Source organism: Dipodomys ordii, unplaced genomic scaffold (assembly GCF_000151885.1).
Source record: "Dipodomys ordii isolate 6190 unplaced genomic scaffold, Dord_2.0 Scaffold202, whole genome shotgun sequence".
NCBI lineage: Eukaryota > Metazoa > Chordata > Mammalia > Rodentia > Heteromyidae > Dipodomys > Dipodomys ordii.
In genome coordinates this window covers 919,994-938,913 of record NW_012267418.1, presented here as the reverse complement: position 1 = coordinate 938,913, position 18,920 = coordinate 919,994, and the positions used below count along the sequence as shown (strand labels likewise).

Genomic DNA, 18,920 nt, shown 5'->3' with positions numbered 1-18,920 from the left:
CCTGCCTCGGGGTTCCGGGTCCTGGATCGTCGTGATGTGGACTCTGAGCTGCAGGAATGCCTGCGTTCACTGACAGCTCGGTTCATATTTCTTGTCCTAATGACTCCCCTCCCTGTTCTTCTTAATTAAAACCGGGAAAGGGGGGCTGGGGGGAGATAATTAGGGAGGTCTCCAGCCGCTGCTTAATGAGCCAGTAATTAACCAGCTAGGGAGGGGAGCTGGCCTCTGGCCAGATTGGGAAGCGAGGCGGCCTCTGGCCTCACCTTTCTACCCTCCCCCCTCTGTCCCCGCCCTCCCCCCCCCCTCCAGATACCAGTCTTCAGTCAGAGGGGAAACATATTTATTCATACATACGAAACAATCTGAATCAGAGCAGCTTTGGGGAGGAAGGGTGGGAAGGGCTAAAGGTCCATTCAAAACCTCTAGGACCCTCAGCCTTGGGGCTGGTGGTGTGTGCTGGTGGCAGGGCTTGTCTTAAATCTCTCTTCCCGGTGTCTACTCTCTATTTTGCCTACTCGATTTCTTCTTGCTGGGAAGGAGGGTAGGTAGCCTTTGCTTCCCAGGAGCCTGAGCCCTCACACCCTGGCCTGGAACTGATAGCTCAGGATCAGAGAGTCACAGCCATTCCCAGAGCTCCCCTGACTGGGGGCCTCTTCTTTCCTTTAAGCTCCAGTGTCTAGAGGAAGGAGTTAAATGATTGTCCTACCTTACCTATTCCTAGGGTTTGAGCACTTTCACCCACTCCAGCTCCCTGGGAAGGTGCTGAGGGTCACGACTAATGCAATTTCTGCTGGGTCTTCAGTCTTAGATAGTCCTGCCAGGCAGGGTTGAGGGCATGCAATGGGCAGCCCAGCTTTTGAGCCCTAAGAGGCAAAAAGGGGCTGATACAGGCTCAAATCTCAGCAGCTGTGTGTGGGGGGTCTGGATCTTTGCTCCTCCATTCGACCTCCACCCTGAACTCTCAGCAGCAACTCCAGGAGTTCCTGTCCCCCTGGGGGTAGGGGAGGCTCTGATCGCTGGGCTTCCATCCGCTGGCACTGGAGGAAGGGAGAGGAAAGCATTGGTAAGGTGCCCTGGAGTGCTGGGTTAGGAATCAGGGCTTGTATGGGGCACAGATATGAAAGACCAAGAGGCATGGGTTTTGCCTTTTTGGGATGTCTCACCTGGTGACTGAGGATGGTACTATAGAGCTGTTCTTTGTCCTCAAGAGGCCGGGGTGGGGCTGGAGCTAGGCTTGGGGGGCTCTGGGGAGTGTGGAAGTTGGCTCTCTGCTCCTCTAAGCGGCGGGACTGGGCCTCAGCCACCAGGTCCAGAAGAAGCTCTGTCTGCAGAGAGAGCAGGGAGGCCGAGCGGGGGCCCAGGGCTGGGGAGAGGAGGAAGGAGGGCTCTGAAACCTACAGAAGTTGGCAGACAGGAGCAGTGTGGATGTGGACAGGGTGATCGGGGTTCGATCAGCCTGGGTTACAGCAGAGGGGGCGTAGTTGACACTGGAGCAGACATTGGTAATGGAGTCAAGATGTGAGCAACAAATTCGGGGCTTCCCAGGGTAGAAGTACCTGCAAGGTGGGTCCCTCGGAGAGGAGGGGATGGAGGAGCAGATCGCCAAGGCCGAGTGGTAGAATTCAGAGTGGCCCAGCCCCTCTTTTCATCCTGCGGGTGTCCCTGTTGCCGAGATGTCCATTTCAGTCAGGCGGGAGTGGGGGTAGGCAGTGGCCCATTTCCTCAATGTTTTTGTTCCTGCTTATTGTGTCTAAGCCTTTTCAAGTCCTCTATGTCCCTCATCACAAGGTCTCTGCCTCAGGTCCTCACATTTCCTTTCTCAGTACCAACCTCCCTAACCCAGTGCCCAGCTCACCTGCTCACCAGCCTCTTCTTCCTGAGGTTCTTCCTGGGGTCTCTTGTCCTCCATCCCCTGGTGGGGAGAAGCTGGGGGGGGAGGGGTGGCTGGGATTTGAGAGGAGGGTTAGAACTTAGGGTTCCTGAGAGGAGTGGGGGGCTGGAAGGGGTGGGGGTGAGCTGGGGGCTGGATGCCTGGGTACTGAGCAGGAAGCTGGGTTCCTGGTCAGCCCCCCCCCACGGCCCCGCCCATCTCTGTCAACTTCCTCCATTCTCTTTTCCCACCCAAACAGCTTGTTTGACCTCTCTGCCTCAGGGGAACTGAGAGACTGGGAAAAAATAATCTTGCAGCTGCAGGAGTAGTGGTGGGTCCTAGTGGGGAAGGACTCTAGCCTTCCCATCTCTAGAGTTTTCTTAGCCCCCCCCCCCCAATTTCGGCATCTGTTCCCTTCATCCCTGCCTCCCTTTCAACTCTTTTTGTCAACACAGGAACTAGCTGCACAGGAAGTGGTTTCACTCTTCAGGATCCTCCCTCCCCCAAACCAAGTCCCTTCCTCACCTAAGACCGACCCCGGTTGTAGGTTGTAGGATTTAGCCCTTTGTAGCTTCCCTCTGACTTACTGGACTGGGAGGAGCATGGGAAACAGGACTCAGACCCAGCATGGAGTGAGTGTCACAAATATACACTTATGTACCTACACTGAGTCAGACATAGTAAATATTTAGAATAATGGATATTTTGGGGGGGGGTCTTTAAATGGTTATCTGTCATGTAAAGGAATTTACAGGTAAATGGCTTTGGAGCGTGAAATGTGATGTAGATATTTGATTTTTCTACTTTAACGCTTTATATCTTAGGCATATAAAACCTTGATGCCTCGGTTTTTGGGAGAAGAAAATGGGATTTTAAAAAATAACACCTACCTCATAGTTGGTGTGAAGATTAATTGTAATAAAGCACTTGACAAATAGGGACGATCAATAAATGGTAGTAACTTTCAGAATGCCTCCACATCTCAGGCTTAATAACAAGGCAAAAGTGTCCAGCTGAAAAGTGGATTGTAAGGTCCATTCCTGGACGGCGAACAGACCTCGCCCAGTACCTGTGTTACCTAGGCAACTGGGACACCTGGAAGAGGTCACATCCGCATCCGCTGAGGTCACATCTTAACCTGATGTGGCCACACCTTTCTCCCACCTGACCCCACTTCCCTTTACCTGGACACACCCTTCCGCACCCCCTACCCTATATAAGGCCTAAACCGCGGCCAGACCGCCCTTTTCTTTTCCTTTGCCAGCCGCGTGGAGTGCCAACCTTGCCTGGTCCCAGCAGGTCTACTGAATAAACCCCTTACCTGAATACCACGTGCGTGGTGCAGTTCTTACTCGGCCACCTCTTTTTAAAAACCTAACATGGATAACTTAAGATACTCTCTCCATCTTCTGCTTAAAGCCTTAGGAATCCCTTGACTGTAACTAAATACCCCTAGACAAGGGACATGGTCTGCATGACCATATGTATTTGTGTATTCTCCCTGCTTTCTGATGATAAACATGAGCCCTCCAAATCTACTTAAAACGAAAAGCCCTTATCCAAGTCAGTCAAGACCTCTAAGATCTGTATGTGGTCACTTTCATGTTTTGTTTCCCATTCCACTCCCCAACTCAATTAAAAAAAAAATCAGTTTATTATTGGAAACAGGTTTGAGGTTCTTAGAGATAGCCATGGCCAGAAGAATGGTGCTTCATCCATGCAGCAGTTTCTTTGGATGAGAGCACGGAGTCCTTAGCTGGAGTGGCCACTGTCCATCTTTCAGCATCTACACAGTGCTTGGCACTTGGTAGGTTCTCCATAAATACGTCAGCTTTGTGGGCCAGTGTAAGCAATGGATGATAGAGGTTCTCTTTGGGAACCATACACAAGTACATCTTACATCTCCTCGGTCCACAGCTCTGGGTTCCAGTTTTAAGGAAGCCTCTCGCTCTTAATTTTCAAGGAGAGGAAGTGGACCTGTCTCATCCCAGCACCCTCTTTTCGGCACTGTAACTTCTTCCAGGTAGAAGATAATGCTTGCTTCGAGAGGCATGCACTAATTCGGGGAGGGAAATTCAATTTGCAGCCCCTTCTTTTTGAGGCTGATCCTAAAGTCTGGAGCTCTTTCGAATGCCAGTTATTTAATGGGCAATAATTTTTCCAACGCCTCCTCTCCAAGTCGACTCCTAATTTTAACCTTCTCCTAGGTTTAAGGAGGCTCCTCCATGAGCGGGAAGACCCCAAACAACTTGAGGGGACCCTCGCTCTGGGGATGGAGTAAGACAAGGAGGTGGGATCGAAGTGCTGGAGGCGGGGCAGGCTCCCAGGGCCACCCAATCACGGGGCCAGCCATCCACTGAGGCCTTGCTTCGGCGTCCAGCCACGCACGCGGGCCTTCCTCGCACTATTGAGGGGTTGGGCCTGGGCCCACGGAGGCCTGCGGAAACCCTCCGGCCGCGTGGGGGCGGGCCTTCTCCGGCACCTCCTCCCGAAGGGCTCCGGCTGTGCGGATAGGCCCTGCTTCCGCGCGCGGCCAAGTCTCCAGACAGACTGCGAGCTTGCAGACAAGCCCCGCCCAATCGGGGGCGTGCCCCGGCCGACAGTGTCCGGCAACGCGGCGGAGCCCCGCCTCCGTGCGGAGGTACGCTTCCTGACGCAGTCCTTGCGCGCGAGAAGGCCCCAGTCTCGCGGTCCGGCGACACAGTGTGACGTGCCGCGGGTGGCCCCGCCCCTCCTAGCAGGGTCAGCAGATCCCAGTGGTTTCGCTGGCGGGCGATGTCCGCGGGCGCTAGTCCAGCTTGATCCCGCAAGCCTCGGGCCGCCCCGAGTCCCAGCAGCAGCTGAGCCACCTCTACCGCTCCTTCCCGGGCCGCTAGAAACAGCGGCGTCTGCTCCTGCGGGGAGGAAACAGCCAGGGGGTGGGGTCAGGCAAGGACGCGTCCCCCTCCGACTCCACCTCCTGGGCTGCCGACCCGCCCCTCCAGAGTTTGTGCCATTCCCGGGCTTTCTGTCTGGCCCGCTGCCGATTTCCTTTCCTTTTTCCTTTTTCTTTTTTTGCTGGCACTGGGACTTGAACTCAGGGCCTGGGCGCTGTACCTGAGCCTCTTTGTGCTCAGGACTAGCGCGCTACCACTTTGAGCCACAGCGCTACCTCCAGCGTTTCCTGAGTAGTTTATTGGAGATAAAGAGTCTCACGGACTTTCCTGCCCGGGCTGGCTTCGAACCGCGATCCTCAGATTTCAACCTCCTGAGTAGCTAGGATTACAAGCGTGAGCCACCGGCACCCGGCTTCTTTTCTTTTCTTTCTTTTTTGTGGGGAGGCTGCTACCCAGTCTAACCCTGCCATCTTGAGCGTCTTTGTCGGCTCCAGCCTGGAGAAGGGAGCGAGCGGCTCGGTCGTTGTTCACAGCTGCGGCCCAGTGTAGTGCAGTCTTTCCTAAGGGGACAAATGTGGGAAGTTATTACCTGGCGGCTAGGGGCCAAACTCCCTAACTTCGTTTTCCCACGAATTATCCTAGGGGAGGGGAGAGGAAAGGCTACCCAGGTTCCTCAAAGGCGGGAAGCGTTGCCCTGGCGACCGCCAGGAGGCCGGAAGCATTCTCCTGGTGACGTCACCGGCGCGCGGGCGGGACAATGGGCATTGTTCTGGGTCGGTGGGACCGGGAGACCCTGTGTTCGTCGGGGATGGTGGGGGGGGGGGGGGGAGGGGGAGACTAACGCCGTTCTTACTACCACTGCACAGCAGACTTCCCATATCAGCGGGGTGGGGGAAATGTCTCAGCCTCCCATTACGCGTCTCCCTCCCTGTATTGTGCACCTCATCTCATGCTCCATCTGCTTAATTTCTCTTCCCTCCTTCCATACCCCATTTATCGGCGGCCCCCACATTTGCTCCAGCTGCAATCAGTTCTTCAACTAGGTCCTCCACAGCCAGCCTGGCAGCCAGCATCAAGGGTGTGGTCCCGTCCTCTGTGCGTGCATCCACCGCGGTCTGTCGGCTGCCCAGTAGGAGCTGGGGATACAGAAAAGACCTGTAACCTTTCCATCGTCTCTCTTCAGGTCGTAATTTCACATGCTCTCTCTGTTAAACCCTGGGGGATACTTCTACCCAGTTGTACCTGTAAGCATACCTTTTAGTCCCTTTTAGGGACTCCAGGGTGTGCTAACCTGGCAAACCTCCTGAGCATCAGCAGCCACAGCAGTGTGAAGTGGGGTGCGCCCTGACCGATCTTGCTGGTTTGGGTTGGCTCCAGCTTCAAGAAGGCGGCGGGCAGCAGTTGGCCGGTCGAATCGGGCAGCCAAATGCAGAGGGGTCTCTCCAGTGCCCACGGTGTTAACCTGGGGACAGGCCCCTTTATCCAGCAAAGGTTCCCAGGGCTCAGAACTTCCCAACCATGGCCCCTGGATGGTTCTGGACTCCACTCCCCCACAGCAGACTGCTGACATCAGAGGTGTCACTCCATCTGTGGGTGAAAAGTCAAGAGAGGAGCACATGGAGGCTCAGGAAGAATCACAGTGGAGGTGTCTCTTTGTGGTGTATGAGACAAGAGTCTCATTATGGCCTAGAACTTATTATGTAAATATACTTTGTAAACTGTTAACTCAGCACCCTCTTGCTTCTACCTCCCCCCCCTTGTGTGTGTGTGTGTGTGTGTGTGTGTGTGTGGGCATGCCAGTACTGGGGCTTGAACTAAGGGCTAGGGCACTTATTCCTTGCTCAACACTAGCACTTTGCCATTTGAGCTACAGCTACACTTTCATGTCTCTGCTGGTTAATTAGACATAAGTGTCTTAGGGACTTTCTGCCCAGGCTGGCTTCCAATCACAATCCTCAGAGCTCAGCCTCCTGAGTAGCTAGGATTACAGGCGTGAGCTACCAGTGTCTGGCCAGCCTCCATCTCTTAAGGGTGATATTAACAGGTATGTACTACACGATTCATGGCAAGCTCTGGCTCTTGATTATGTGTCATAAGTGATTTTTTCCCGATTTTATATGAGCTTGTTTCCTCATCAGTAAAGGGAGTTTCAAGAAAGCCTTAATTCTGTTAACATTCTAGGGCCTGGCTTCTCAAACTTGGGTCTAAATCACACTCACCTGGAGTACTTATTAAAACAGATCGCTCACGTTTCTAAATGGATAGCTCTATAGTGGAGCTCAAGAATTTGCATTCCTTCAAGTTCCCAGATGATGCTGATCTGTCTGAGCACCATACTTTAAGAATTACTATTCTTGGGCTGGGAAGGTGGCTTAGTGGTAGAGTGCTTGCCTTGAATGCATGAGGCTCTGGGTTCAATTCCTCAGCACCACATAAGCAGAAAGAAGCTGGAAATGGCTCTGTGGCTCAAATGGTAGAGGAGCTGAAGAGCTAAGGGACAGCACCCAGGCCCAGAGTTCAGACCCCATGACAAGCCCCCCCCCAAAAAAAGAATTACTATTCTGAGGTACTACAACATTAGTTCTTTTAGTTTTTTTTTTTAATGTACTGAGGAATCAAACCCAGGGCTTCATGCATGATAGGCAAGCACTCTACCACTAAGCCACATTCCCAATACTTTTGGTTCTGATACTAAAACAAAAACAAGTTTCTGCTTCTGAAAGGGTGGAAGGGAGGCTTTTTTAAAATTTTCCTTTGTTATGGTTTTCTTACATACCAGGGCTACAGGTATCCACATCTGAGGCTTCCATCTCAGACTCCTGAGGAGGTGTCAGCATGGCTATCTGAGGGATCTCTCCACAGCCACCGTTCAGTGGCCAGAGCTGGCACTTGGGAGGGGAGACCATTTCTTCAACCTTGGGGCAAGAGCAAAGAGCTGTGAAGGCCATTGCTTGTCCTTTCAGCCCCTCCTTCCCTTCCACATCATTCTTGCCCCAGACCTTTCACCTGGCCCACCTCTTCTCCCTCCTCAGGGACTGAACACATCACTACTCCATCTTCATCCACTTCTGCCTCTGGTTTCAGCGTCCTGGAAGGAGGTGAGTGGGTAGAGATTAGTTATATAGGTTAGGATTAGGACCAGGCCTGTCCCTCTCCATTCCCCATTCCTCATCTTTAACTTCTGCAATAGCATCGTGTGTGTGTGTGTGTGTGTGTGTGTGTGTGCACGTGCGCGCGTGTGCTTGTGTGCCAGTACTGGGCTTTGATCTCAGGGCCTGGGTACTGTCCCTCAGCTTTTTCACTCAAGTCTGGTGCTCTACTGCTTGAGCCACACTCCATTTCCATAGTAAACTGAAGATAAGAACTTCACAGACTTTCCTACTTTGAACTGCGATCCTTAGATCACAGCCTCCTGAGTAGCTAGGATTGCATGCATGAGCCACAGCTTTGCTTCTGGTCTTGAATATCTTTACAGGAAAAACTCCCCTCCCTGAGCCCAGGGCCCTCTTTACTCACTTAAGGCCAATGCTGTCCTCCCCTAGTGGAGGCCGGCGGCGGCGTGGAGTTCGCTGAGTCTGGGGCCTCCTAGTGAAACCAGGAGGCAACCAGAGAGCCCCATGCTCCCGACGTCGACGCCGGATGAGCTGGAGGACTAGGAGAGCCCCAAGGGCCAGTAGAAGCACTCCGGCCACTGGTGAGCATAGCACAGGCCACGGAAGCTGATTAGCAGGGGGCACTGATGGGAGAAACACAGTCACAGAGGCCATTTTTTGGAATTACTCTTTTTTTTTTTTTTGGTCTGGTCATGGGGCCTGAACTCTGGGCCTGGGCACTGGCCCTCAGCTCTTCAGCTCAAGGCTAGTGCTCTACCACTGGAGCTACAGCGCCACTTCCGGCTTTTTTCTTTTTGCTTATGTGGTGCTGAGGAATTGAACCCAGGGCCTCAGTCATGCAAGGCAAGCGCTCTACCACTGAGCCAACTTCCCAGCCCATAGAGGCCATTGTTTGGATAAGACTGGCTCCAGCTGGGTGGCTTTTGGGGTGAATGTAATGACCTCTTTGCCAGTTTCCTCATCTTTGAAGTGGGAATAACAACACTGTTCTCACGGTATTAAATGAGTTAATGGCAAAATGCTTAGTGCAAAGTACACACAAAGCACAGTACGACAAGTTTTCCTTTTATGTCCTGTGTACTGTTCAGGGATGACAATATCCTTCTTCTGCAAAGAAGAAAAGCTAGAACTCAAGCTTTTTTGGAGGGCTGTGTAAAAAGGTTAGCGTACAGTACTTGAGGGGAATCCAATCAAGAGAAAGAGGCATTGAAGGAGAGACAGTCCCCACAAAGGACATTTGCGATCCAGCCGTCCTGTTTCATTTGCTCTCTGAGATCTATGAGGATGTCATGCTGGGAAGTGAGCGAGGGCCAGATGAAGTGGCAGGATCACCTACCAATGCCTGCTTGTGGGTGAGCAGCCAGCAGGGGTCCAGGTAGCAGGGGCTCCAGGGCCCCCACTGCGGCCATTGCAGCCAGGAAGCGAAGCAGCAGCTGAGAGTCCCAGGGACATGAGGAGGCGGGGTGGTCAGGGCCACAGTTGGACAGATCCACACCCAGCACCACCACAAACCTGTGAGGAAGTAAAGACTTCTTTTTAAGGCCCTAGCCTCCTTCCCTCCACACACACAAAAAAAGAAAGTAATAAAAACCAAAAACAAAAAAAAACCCCAACCGGGCACTGGTGACTCACACCTGTAATCCTAGCTGCTCAAGAGGCTGAGATCTGAGGATCATGGAGCCAGCCCGGGCAGGAAAGTCCTTGAGACTCTTATCTCCAAAAAACCACCAGAAAACCAGAAGTGGTGCTGTGGCTCAAGTGGTAGAGCGCTAGTCTTAAGCTGAAGAGTTGAGGGTTAGCACCCAGCCCTAGAGTTCAGGCCCCATGACCAATAACAAAACGAAACAAAACAAAAACTCCAAACCCCAGCATCTGGCTCTCTTCCATTTCTTACCCAGTGCCATCAGAGTCTGTCTCCTTGCCCAAAGGAGGGGCTGCTTTCTCCTGATGAGAAGAGTTCCGAGTTCTTCCTAGCTCCTCTTCAGCCCGGGCCCCAGGATAGGGGAAGACCATGTCCCTGCCTTCACCGTCCTTTCTTACCCAGAGTCCTACCCTTAGAGTCAGAGCGAGCACCCGGGCCAGGGTAAGCAGCTGCTGGTCCAGTGCTGAAGGGCTGAGCACCACCAGTAGGGCCAAGGAGGGTCCCCACTTTGAGTCCCCATCTTCAGGCCTGCAGTCACCCCCATCCCAGCCACATTCGGCAGTGTTGCAGCCTTTCTCACAGTGCCCATTGTGGAAGTGATCTTGGCAGTACTGGTCATAGGCTGGACTGTGGAGTTAAGAGAGGAGGGAACTCTTTCAATCCGGCTCCCCTCCTCACCCCAGAGAGAATTCCCAGATTGCATGGCTTCTAGGGCCTTGGTTGCTAAGTTGGGATAGCTGTGCAGTCTTGGGATGGTTTTCAGACACCCTGATGTTTGTTTCCCAGGATGCTTCTGTCCCTAATTTCCCAAGCTTTACTCCCTATGAAAGGGGAGTTCAAGGCCTTTTTCCCTCAGGGACATCGGTTACTAGGGGAGATAGTCCATAGCAACAGGGCTTAGGGAGGCAGGCTTGAGGACTGAGCCCCAAGAATGCTTAAGGAGGACCCCAGATTGAAGCTGTGGCCCCATATAAAATATCAATGTCATTCCATTTCTCTAGGATGGATTCCTGAGTCCAACCTAAGTTATCCCTACTTAGCAATGGGTATTAGTGTGCAAACTTCCTGGAGCGTGAGGCTGTGGCCACCCGGTAGTGTAGACATTTGTATCCTCCCTCTTCCATCCCTCACACCCTCCTCACACCCCCCTCCCCTCCCTGGCCCCAGTGGGTTTCAGGCTCACATGCAGGTTGGAGGGTTCTCACAGTCATAGCCGTCAAACAGACACTCCTCAGAGTCACACTGTGGGTGGCATTGCCCATCCCGGAAGAGAAGCCAGCATTGGGAGTTGGGGGGACAGCCTTTCCAGGGGTCTGGGACCCCCAGGGAGCAATCCCCTCCATCCCAATTTCCTCCTGGGCCACTGCAGCCGGGGTCGCAGGCCCCATCGCCGCCTCTCCCTTCACACTCCTCCGCTCCAGACCTCTGACAGCGGGGCCCTGGAGAGTCGGGAGGGCAGGAGCATCGAAAGCCTGGCTGCCCCAGCCCAGGGGTCTCTGAGCAGCTGCCATTGTGTAGACAAGGAGAGGGAGGGCCACAACCTTGAGGAGCTGGTGGGGTCAGGCAGTCAGGATCCCCAAAGCCACTAAGACAGGCACAGAAGGGTGGTAAGCCCAGCTTAGGGGAGGGGAGACACAGGCCTCCATGATGGCAATGGTGGGTCCCGCAGGAAGGGGCTCGGTGACTGCAGGTGGGACCTTCAAAACCCTGTGATGGGAAGGACAACAAAGAATGGGAGAGGACTTTTGGTCATTCTTCCTACTTCCCTCAAGTGAGCTCCGGGGTTATCATAGCCCAGTGAGGCCTAGATGCTCCTATCCAAAGGGTCTTCAGAGAGCACTGAATGAGTATTATGGATGTTGAAACCATGTGCTATGGTAATTTTATACAATGGTATACTACATTTGGATGGAAATGCATGAATCACAGCCCTGCATAGCATCCTGGGGGTGAACTCTAGTTTCAGAATGTGAGTCTTGGAAGACTCAACAGCTAATACAGCTCAACTCTATTGTAGTGTTACTCCTTAGAGGGTTTTATGCCTTCCTCTTCCTTTCCCGAGAGAACAGAAAGGAGAAGGATATAAGTAGACATGAGTCATTAGTACAATTCTTGGGTTAGGCTCATGAGTATTATGCTATTATAATAAAGGAGGGCTGGACACAAACCAATGCATCATGAGCATGTGATACACGTGAATATATCATAACTCAAGGCTTACGATTGATCCAAGTTCATACATGTTGACATCCACATCTATATCCATCTCCATACTTAGCTTATTCAAGTCCCCCTAGCTTGGCCTTGGGGGGACTTCTGATCTCCCCTTAGGCAATGTTCATGGTTCCCCAAAAGAGAAGCCAGCTTTGTGGCCACTTACCTTGGGGCAGTGGCAGGTAAAACCTGGGGGTGGGCCTGGTGTAGCCTCACAGGCCCCTCCATGGGAGCAGGGTTGGCTCTGGCAGGGGTCTGTCTCCACCTCGCACCACTGGCCTGTGGTAGGAGTGAGATTAAACACCTGGCTTCAGTCACTGCCTTTCTCCTGACTCAGTCCTGGGAGTAAGGGCCAGCTAGATGTGCTGGTGAAAGGGATCCTGGGGTGTCTTCTCTGGAGTGTGGCACGGACAAGATCACTGGGCTATTCTACAGGCAGGGATTGTTTGGGTCTCCCCAGAGAGGTTTGTGCCCCAACGGTAGGTCTCACCTGTGTATCCAGGCAGACACTGGCAGTAGAAGGCGTTGGCCAGTGAGTGGCAGGCTGCAGTTCCTGTGGGGTGGCAGGGCTGGTCTAGACACTCATCCACATCTCCCTCACAGCGCAGCCCCACGAAGCCCGGAGGGCAGGCACAGTGGAACCCTCCAGGCTTAGGAGTGCAGGTTCCATGGTTGTGACAAGGTTGTGAGAGACAAGCATCGGGTTCGCTTGAGCAATTCTGTCCACTGTAGCCTGGGGCACACTGAAGGCAGACAATGTCAGGTAAAGAGCAGTGGGTAAGCCGAGCTCAAGATGTTCTGCTCAGGCTCCACCTTCCAGCTCAACAACGTTGCCCAGCTCACCACCCATTACTGTCACAGGCAGCTCAATCTTTATGGCTCAACACATACTACATGGCTTAATCATCCCCAGTCCCAAATGATGACTGCAACACATTACCACTAAACATAGTCCCATTTTTGGTAAAACCTCCTAACACACCATCCAGACTCATACTTTATAAATCATAAGCATCTACTGAATGCCCATTTTGTGTCAGGCACTGTTTGAGGATGTTTTGATCATTGATGTCAACCACAACAGGGAGATGGCTAACATGTATTGCATGATTTAGACATGTAACCTTAATGGAGAAAAAAAACTTACTTCCTGACACTTTATATGGATTATTTCTTTTGACCCTCACTTGACAGATAAGGAAATTGAATCCCAGAAAGATGATATATTCTACCATAAGCCAGATCTCTAGTCTCTGTGTTGTTTTTTTGGTCAGTCATGGGGCTTTAACTCTCAGCCTGGGCGCTATCCCTGAGCTCTTCAGCTCAAGGTGAGTGCTCTACCAGTTGAGCCACAGTGCTACTTCCAGTTTTCCAGTGGTGAATTGGAGAGAAGAGTCTCACGGACTACTTTCCTGCCTGGGCTGGCTTTGAACTGCGATTCTCTCAGCTCTCAGCCTCCTGAGTAGCTAGGATTACAGGCGTGAGTCACTGGTTCCTGGCTTGTTTTGTCTGGTTTTTGACAAGGTCTCACTATATAGCCTAGGCTGGCCTCAAACTCATAAGGATTTCCTCTCTTCCTTTTGAGTGCTGGGACAGCCACTCTGCTGGTGAAAAGATCACTGAAAGGATCTGTAGCATGTGCCAGGTGCTTGCAAGAGGGAGGAGAGATTGCAAGAGTAGTATACAGGAAAGCCTTGAAGACTCAGAGAAAAAAAGATTTACAAAGAATCTGAAGAGTGGCCCAGGAAGCTGGTAGGAATGAGTGAAGGAGTGTTTTGGAAAACTGGAGGAAAGAGTGTTTCATTAAAGATGGTGTGAAGAAAAAAAAAAAGAGTTAAAAAAAATAGCTGGGCGCTGGTGGCTCACGCCTGTAATCCTAGCTACTCAGGAGGCTGAGATCTGAGGATTGAGGTTCAAAACCAGCCCGGGCAGGAGAGACCATGAGACTCCTATCTCCAATAAACCACCAGAAAAAAACTGGAAGTGGTGCTGTAGCTCAAGTGGTAGAGCGCTCGCCTTGAGCTGAAGAGCTGAGGGACAGCACCCAGGCCCAGAGTTCAAGCCCCACGACCGACAAAAAAAAAAAAAAAGAGTTTAAAGATGGTGTGAAGCTAAGTAATGATTACACACAAGTCCACTACCCATCAGTACACTGCTTTTGTATATTTGAAAATATGCATGGGAAGGCATATATTACGCTGTAGTCCCAGCATTTGTGAGATGGAGGCAGGGGGATCTTGAGTTTGAATCTAGCTACATAATGAGACTTTGTCTCAGACAAAAAGTTCCTAGTAGGGCTGGGAAGGTGGCTCAATGGTAGAGTACTTGCCTCGCATGCATGAGGCCCTGGGTTCGATTCCTCAGCACCACATAAGCAGAAAAAGCCAGGAATGGTGCTGTGGGTCAAGTGGTAGAGTGTTAGCCTTGAGCTGAAGAGCTGAGGGACAGTGCCCAGGCCCTGAGTTCAGGCCCCACGACTGAAAAAAAAAAAGTTCATCGTAAGCGTTAAAAAGTGAAGTATGTCTTTGATTAAAAGCCATGGTCCTGGCTCAGGAATCGGGCATCATAACCTAGATTGCCAAGCAGAGGCCTTTTCCCAGGCTAGAGAGACATTAGGGTGCTCCCAGAACACCATCAAGTAGAGTAGGGTGGGAAAATACATTCTAGAAGAGGCAATAGCAAAGGAAAAAGCCTGAGAGATTAGAATCAGAATGGCTGAGTAAGAAAGCTAGGGTAATTTTATGTTGATAGATCAGGGAGGATGTAGAACAGTGGAGATAAGGACAGATAAGACCTGGGAGGTGGGCTAGGACGAGTTAAATGCAGTGTCTGGGGCTTTATTCAGAGAAGGTTGAAGTCAGTGTAGGTGTTAATCATGAGAGTGACAAGAGTCAGCTCCTAGTTCTTAGTACAGTACTCTGGTAATAGGTTGAAAACTAATCTAGTCCTAGCTACTCAGGAGGCTGAGACCTGAGGATCCTACTTCACAAAGCCAGCTTGAGCAGGAAAATCAGTGAGACTCATCTCCAATTACCATACACACTCACACACACATGCACACACACACACACACACACACACACAGGTGAGCATGCAAAAAAAGGAAGTGGAGCTGTGGCTCAAATGGTAGAGCACTAACCTTGAGCACAAAAGCTCAGGAATTGCATCCAGACAGGATTGGCAAAACAGAAAACAAAGCAAAACTAAACAATACAAGTATAAGGGGATGATGGTGAGGAGGTTGATGGCAGTATCCAGGTGGAATATAACAAAAGCCTGGACTAAAGCAGTGGGAACTAGGTGAAGAGAAAGGACAGGATTTGAGAAATATTTGGGAGGCAGAATAGCTTGGCCTGATGATTGGTTGGATGCATGGGGTAAAAGAAGGTGAGAAAAATTGGGTACATTGCGTTCTCATTCATTATCACTGGCATGTGTCATCTCCAGCCTACCCTTATCTTCTGTCTCCTCTAAATCTCTTACCTGGCAAAGATACCCATCAGGCTGTGCCACGCAGGTAGCCCCATATTGGCAGGGCTGGGATTCACAGGGGTTCACATGGTCCTGGCATAACCTGCCTTGGAACCCTGGAGGGCAGTGGCAGAAATAGGAGGGGCCTTTGTCCATGCAGAGGCCTCCGTTCTGGCACAGGGCAGAGACCTCTATGCCTGAGGAGAGAGCCAAACAAGAAGAGATGAAGCTAAATGTGGGGTAGATAAATGGGAAGCCACTAACGTTGCTAAGTAGTATGCTCTGAAGCCTGAGGCATGAATAACTCCTGACCCAGAAGAGGTTTAAACTTCAGGTTCTCCCTTCCACCTTTCCTACTAGAATGTGAGAGCAATAACTCTTCTTAAGCCTGTTAGAGTGTTGTAAGTGACTGTTGACTTGTCTTTAAATAGGTCTTTAGCAAGAAAGACCTCAAGGGAAATGTCAAGTTGGGGGCATGTGGTTTTACTACTGTCCCTAAGTTTCTCATCTATTCTGATTATTCTGTTGTCCTCTCATGCTGTGTCACAGACATCATCCCCTAAGCCCACAGTAGTGTCTTTCCTGAGCTCTTATTATTTCAAACTATTTGAATAAAGTGTGTGCGCGCGTGAGTGTGTGTACGCATGCGTGCACCAGTCCTGGGGTTTGAACTCAGCTTAGATGCTGTCCCAGAGCTTTTTTTTTGCTCACAGCTAGCACTCTACAACTTAAGCCACAGCTCCACGTCTGACTTTTTGGTGGTTAATTGGAGATAAGGGCCTGGCTTTGAACTGCGACCCTTGGATCTCGGCCTCCTGAGTAGCTAGGATTACAGGTGTGAGCCACTAGCATCCAGTTAAGGAGGCATTTTTCTACAAGGGGGTTGGTATAACCTTAGAAGAGGGTCTGATGAAATTTATTGACTGTCCACACTGGCTGAGTTTCAACTTCTGAAATGAATTACATTCTTGGTGGTTGTGTGAAGCTGGAATCCTGTTAACTGGAGTAGTTGGTGTAGCTTGAATTGTGTTGAATGTGGTATTAGAAATGGAGTTGTGTGAGGCTCCGGTGGGTAGTGAATTGTAGAATGAGTAAATTGCAGTGTGCTGTTCTGGTCTCAGGTGGCGGTTTTGGTCACAGGCTGTTTGGCTGTGCTGAGAGATGGGGAGAGAAGGGCTCTCTGTTTTCTCTCTCTGTTCTCTGGTCAGTGCCGAAGCTGGTACCTTGGTTCATTGCAGCCTTCTGGCAGGAAGACAGTGGGAAATTACAGAGGGGCCCGGTCCACCCCTGGAGGCACAGGCACTGGAAGGAGGGCCCGTTCTGCAGGCAGCGGCCGTTGTTTGGACAGGGCTTCTGGGCACATAAGTCCATTAGAGTCTGAGCGTTGGGAGGGAGCATGAAATAGAAAATTAGCTTCCTAGGCCTCGAGATGGACTTCTGCCAATCCTCTTGCTCATGAATAGACTGGAACAGGTGCCCCCTCCCCCTTTTCTTTTTATTCCCACATTCCAAGAACAGCCTCACCCATTCACTTCTTCATTCCTTCTTTCCAAACAAATCTCAAGTGAGACCCCCCAACTCCTAGACCTCCTTATCTCTTTTCATGTGGACATTTTCTCCACACTTCCTTGGTGCACGTTTCTTTCTTTCTTTTTTTTTTTTTTGGGGGTCCGGTCGTGGGGCCTGAACTCTGGGCCTGGGCGCTGTCCCTCAGCTCTTCAGCTCAAGGCTAGTGCTCTACCACTTGAGCCACAGCGCCACTTCCAGCTGTTTTCTTTTTGCTTATGTGGTGCTGAGGAATCGAACCCAGGGCCTCGAGCATGCAAGGCAAGCACTCTACCTCTGAGCCACCTTCCCAGCCCTGCTGCACGTTTCATCGCTAACCTTGTTACCTCCTCCCTTCTTGGCACATTGGGCTCATTGCACCTCACCTGGCAGCTCTCTCCTGTGTAGCCAGGGGGACAGAGGCAGCGGGGACCCTGAGGACCATCTTGGCAGGTTGCCCTGTTCCTACATGGGCTGGACAAGATAGAGACAGGGCACAGTAGAAAGATGGTCTGGGAAATAAAGGGCAGGGGAGTAGGCGATGTCTTGGGGTGACAGGTCAGGAGGGGAAGCAGGACAGAGGGTGTGGAGTGGGAGGTCAAGTGGAGAAGAAATGTGGGAAAGCTGAGGGCTCCCACCTTTCCTCCAGGGGTCTTGGTGCCCGGCTCACCTGTCTGCACAGCTGGGGTAGATCTTTTCCTCACAGCGTGGGCCCTGAAAGCCCGTGGCACAGAGGCAGGAGGGGGCGCCAGGCCTGTTCACACAGGTACCCCCATTGAGGCACGGGGCTGGAGAGAGGAGGCTGTGAGGGTTTGGGTTCCTTGCCTGTAACCTGGCCTGTGACCTCAGTTACACCACAAGCAGGATTCACATCCCCCATCAAAACACCACCTCATTACCATCCCCCTTTTTTTTTTTTTTCTTCTGGTCCTGAGGCTTGAACTCGGGCCTGGGCACTGTCCCTGAGCTTTTGTGCTCAGGGTTAGCGCTCTACCCACTTGAGCCACAGACAGCTCTACTTCTGGCTTTTTGTGGTTAGAGATAAGAGTCTCATGGATTTTTCTGCCAGGGCTGACTTTAAACCATGATCCTCAGATCTCAACCTCCTGAGTAGCTAGGATTACAGGCCTGGGCTACTGTGCCTGGCCCATCTAATTAACTTTCAACAAGTATGCCACAGATACCCTGTCCAGTTTAATCCCCTCTGGTTCATCTCCAGGACATGGTGGGCACTCACCAGATTCACAGTGGTCAGTAATGGTTTGGCAGTGGGACCCTGTATGGCTTGCAGGGCAGGCGCAGGAGTAGCTGCCAGGACTGGCGATGCAGGAGCCGCCATTGAGACAGGGTCTCGAGTGACAGGCTGTCACCTCTTCACTGCAGGTGGGCCCTGACGGAGCAGGTAGGGTCTGATAAAGGAGGTCCTCTTTCTCCTTCTACTTTCTTCTTCTACTTCTGTGTCCCTTCCCTTCCTTATCCTCATCCAACCTCCCCTTACTCCCCTCACCTCCTGTATATCACTTGGGTCTCCTGAACCCCATGTTCTGTTCTTGGTGATAACTGAGTTGCAGAGCCCTTAACCATATACTTAACTCTTAGGATAGATTTTTGTATGTGATGGTAGTGGGGTTCGAACTCAGGGCCAGAGCACTGTTCCTTTAGTTTTTTTTTTTTTTTCTCTCAAGGCTAGCACTCTGACACTTGAACCACAGCTCTACTTCCCATAGGCTTAACCCTTGGTTTAGGGGGTGACTAGCCCTGGGGCCTCACCTGTGTAGCCAGTGGGGCAGGTGCAGTTGTAGCCAGAGGGCTGGGGGTAGCAGGTGCCCCCGTGGGCGCAGGGTGTGGAATTGCAGTCCCCCAGTTCAGCCTCACACTCTGGCCCCGTCCAACCCGTATCACACACGCATGAGGATCTGGTCATAAAGAGAAAAGGGAGGCGATGTCTCTTCTCCTGGGAAATCCTTGCCCCTTCCTGTTGGCTCCCTTATGAGCTCCTCTTCTTCTAGCACGGAGATTCTGAATTCTCTGTTCAAGACCTTTGTTCTTATCAGGTCCCTTCTCAGCCCACTCCCCAACCACTCATTAAAAAAATTATAGTAAATATATATGTTTACATATTTCTTCCCAAACATCTATTCTCTAAAAATATAAATGTGTGTGTGTGTATAAATCTTTTGTGTGTGTCT

The 18,920-nt window shown here is 51.4% G+C and overlaps 2 protein-coding genes across 2 annotated transcripts in view; both read right to left on the bottom strand.

Moving 5' to 3' along the window:
* Positions 1-323: 323 nt before the first annotated feature.
* Gpsm3 (G-protein signaling modulator 3) lies at positions 324-2,273 on the bottom strand. The gene is made up of 4 exons (XM_013034955.1): positions 1,856-2,273; positions 1,557-1,662; positions 1,164-1,363; positions 324-1,037 (listed from the first exon to the last, which is right to left on the bottom strand). The coding sequence occupies exons 1-4, from the start codon at positions 1,907-1,909 to the stop codon at positions 900-902; spliced, it is 498 nt and encodes a 165-aa protein (XP_012890409.1). The 5' UTR covers positions 1,910-2,273; the 3' UTR covers positions 324-899.
* Positions 2,274-3,505: 1,232 nt separating this feature from the next.
* Positions 3,506-18,920, bottom strand: part of Notch4 (notch 4) — a 25,101-nt gene continuing 9,686 nt past the window's right edge. Inside the window, exons 13-31 of the mRNA XM_013035051.1 lie at positions 18,502-18,647; positions 17,969-18,121; positions 17,402-17,519; positions 17,118-17,205; positions 16,410-16,563; positions 15,199-15,383; positions 12,206-12,458; positions 11,882-11,994; positions 10,685-11,208; positions 9,754-10,128; positions 9,196-9,371; positions 8,263-8,482; positions 7,753-7,834; positions 7,523-7,661; positions 6,038-6,333; positions 5,735-5,882; positions 5,209-5,306; positions 3,998-4,764; positions 3,506-3,966 (exon numbers count right to left, since the gene is read on the bottom strand). Of these exons, the coding sequence (XP_012890505.1) occupies positions 4,063-4,764; positions 5,209-5,306; positions 5,735-5,882; positions 6,038-6,333; positions 7,523-7,661; positions 7,753-7,834; positions 8,263-8,482; positions 9,196-9,371; positions 9,754-10,128; positions 10,685-11,208; positions 11,882-11,994; positions 12,206-12,458; positions 15,199-15,383; positions 16,410-16,563; positions 17,118-17,205; positions 17,402-17,519; positions 17,969-18,121; positions 18,502-18,647 (3,970 nt within the window). The 3' untranslated portion in view covers positions 3,506-3,966; positions 3,998-4,062. The remainder of the gene's footprint in view (positions 3,967-3,997; positions 4,765-5,208; positions 5,307-5,734; positions 5,883-6,037; positions 6,334-7,522; positions 7,662-7,752; positions 7,835-8,262; positions 8,483-9,195; positions 9,372-9,753; positions 10,129-10,684; positions 11,209-11,881; positions 11,995-12,205; positions 12,459-15,198; positions 15,384-16,409; positions 16,564-17,117; positions 17,206-17,401; positions 17,520-17,968; positions 18,122-18,501; positions 18,648-18,920) is intronic.

What these genes read in the sequence shown, in the direction of transcription:
- Gpsm3 (XM_013034955.1), bottom strand. Translation starts at nt 1,909, where the DNA reads ATGGAGGACAAGAGACCCCAGGAAGAACCTCAGGAAGAAGAGGCTGGT. An exon ending in CCGAGGGACCCACCTTGCAG is followed by an intron (nt 1,364 to 1,556) that starts GTACTTCTACCC and finishes TCCTCTCCCCAG; the next exon opens with CCCTGGGCCCCCGCTCGGCC. An exon ending in GTACCATCCTCAGTCACCAG is followed by an intron (nt 1,038 to 1,163) that starts GTGAGACATCCC and finishes CCCTTCCTCCAG; the next exon opens with TGCCAGCGGATGGAAGCCCA.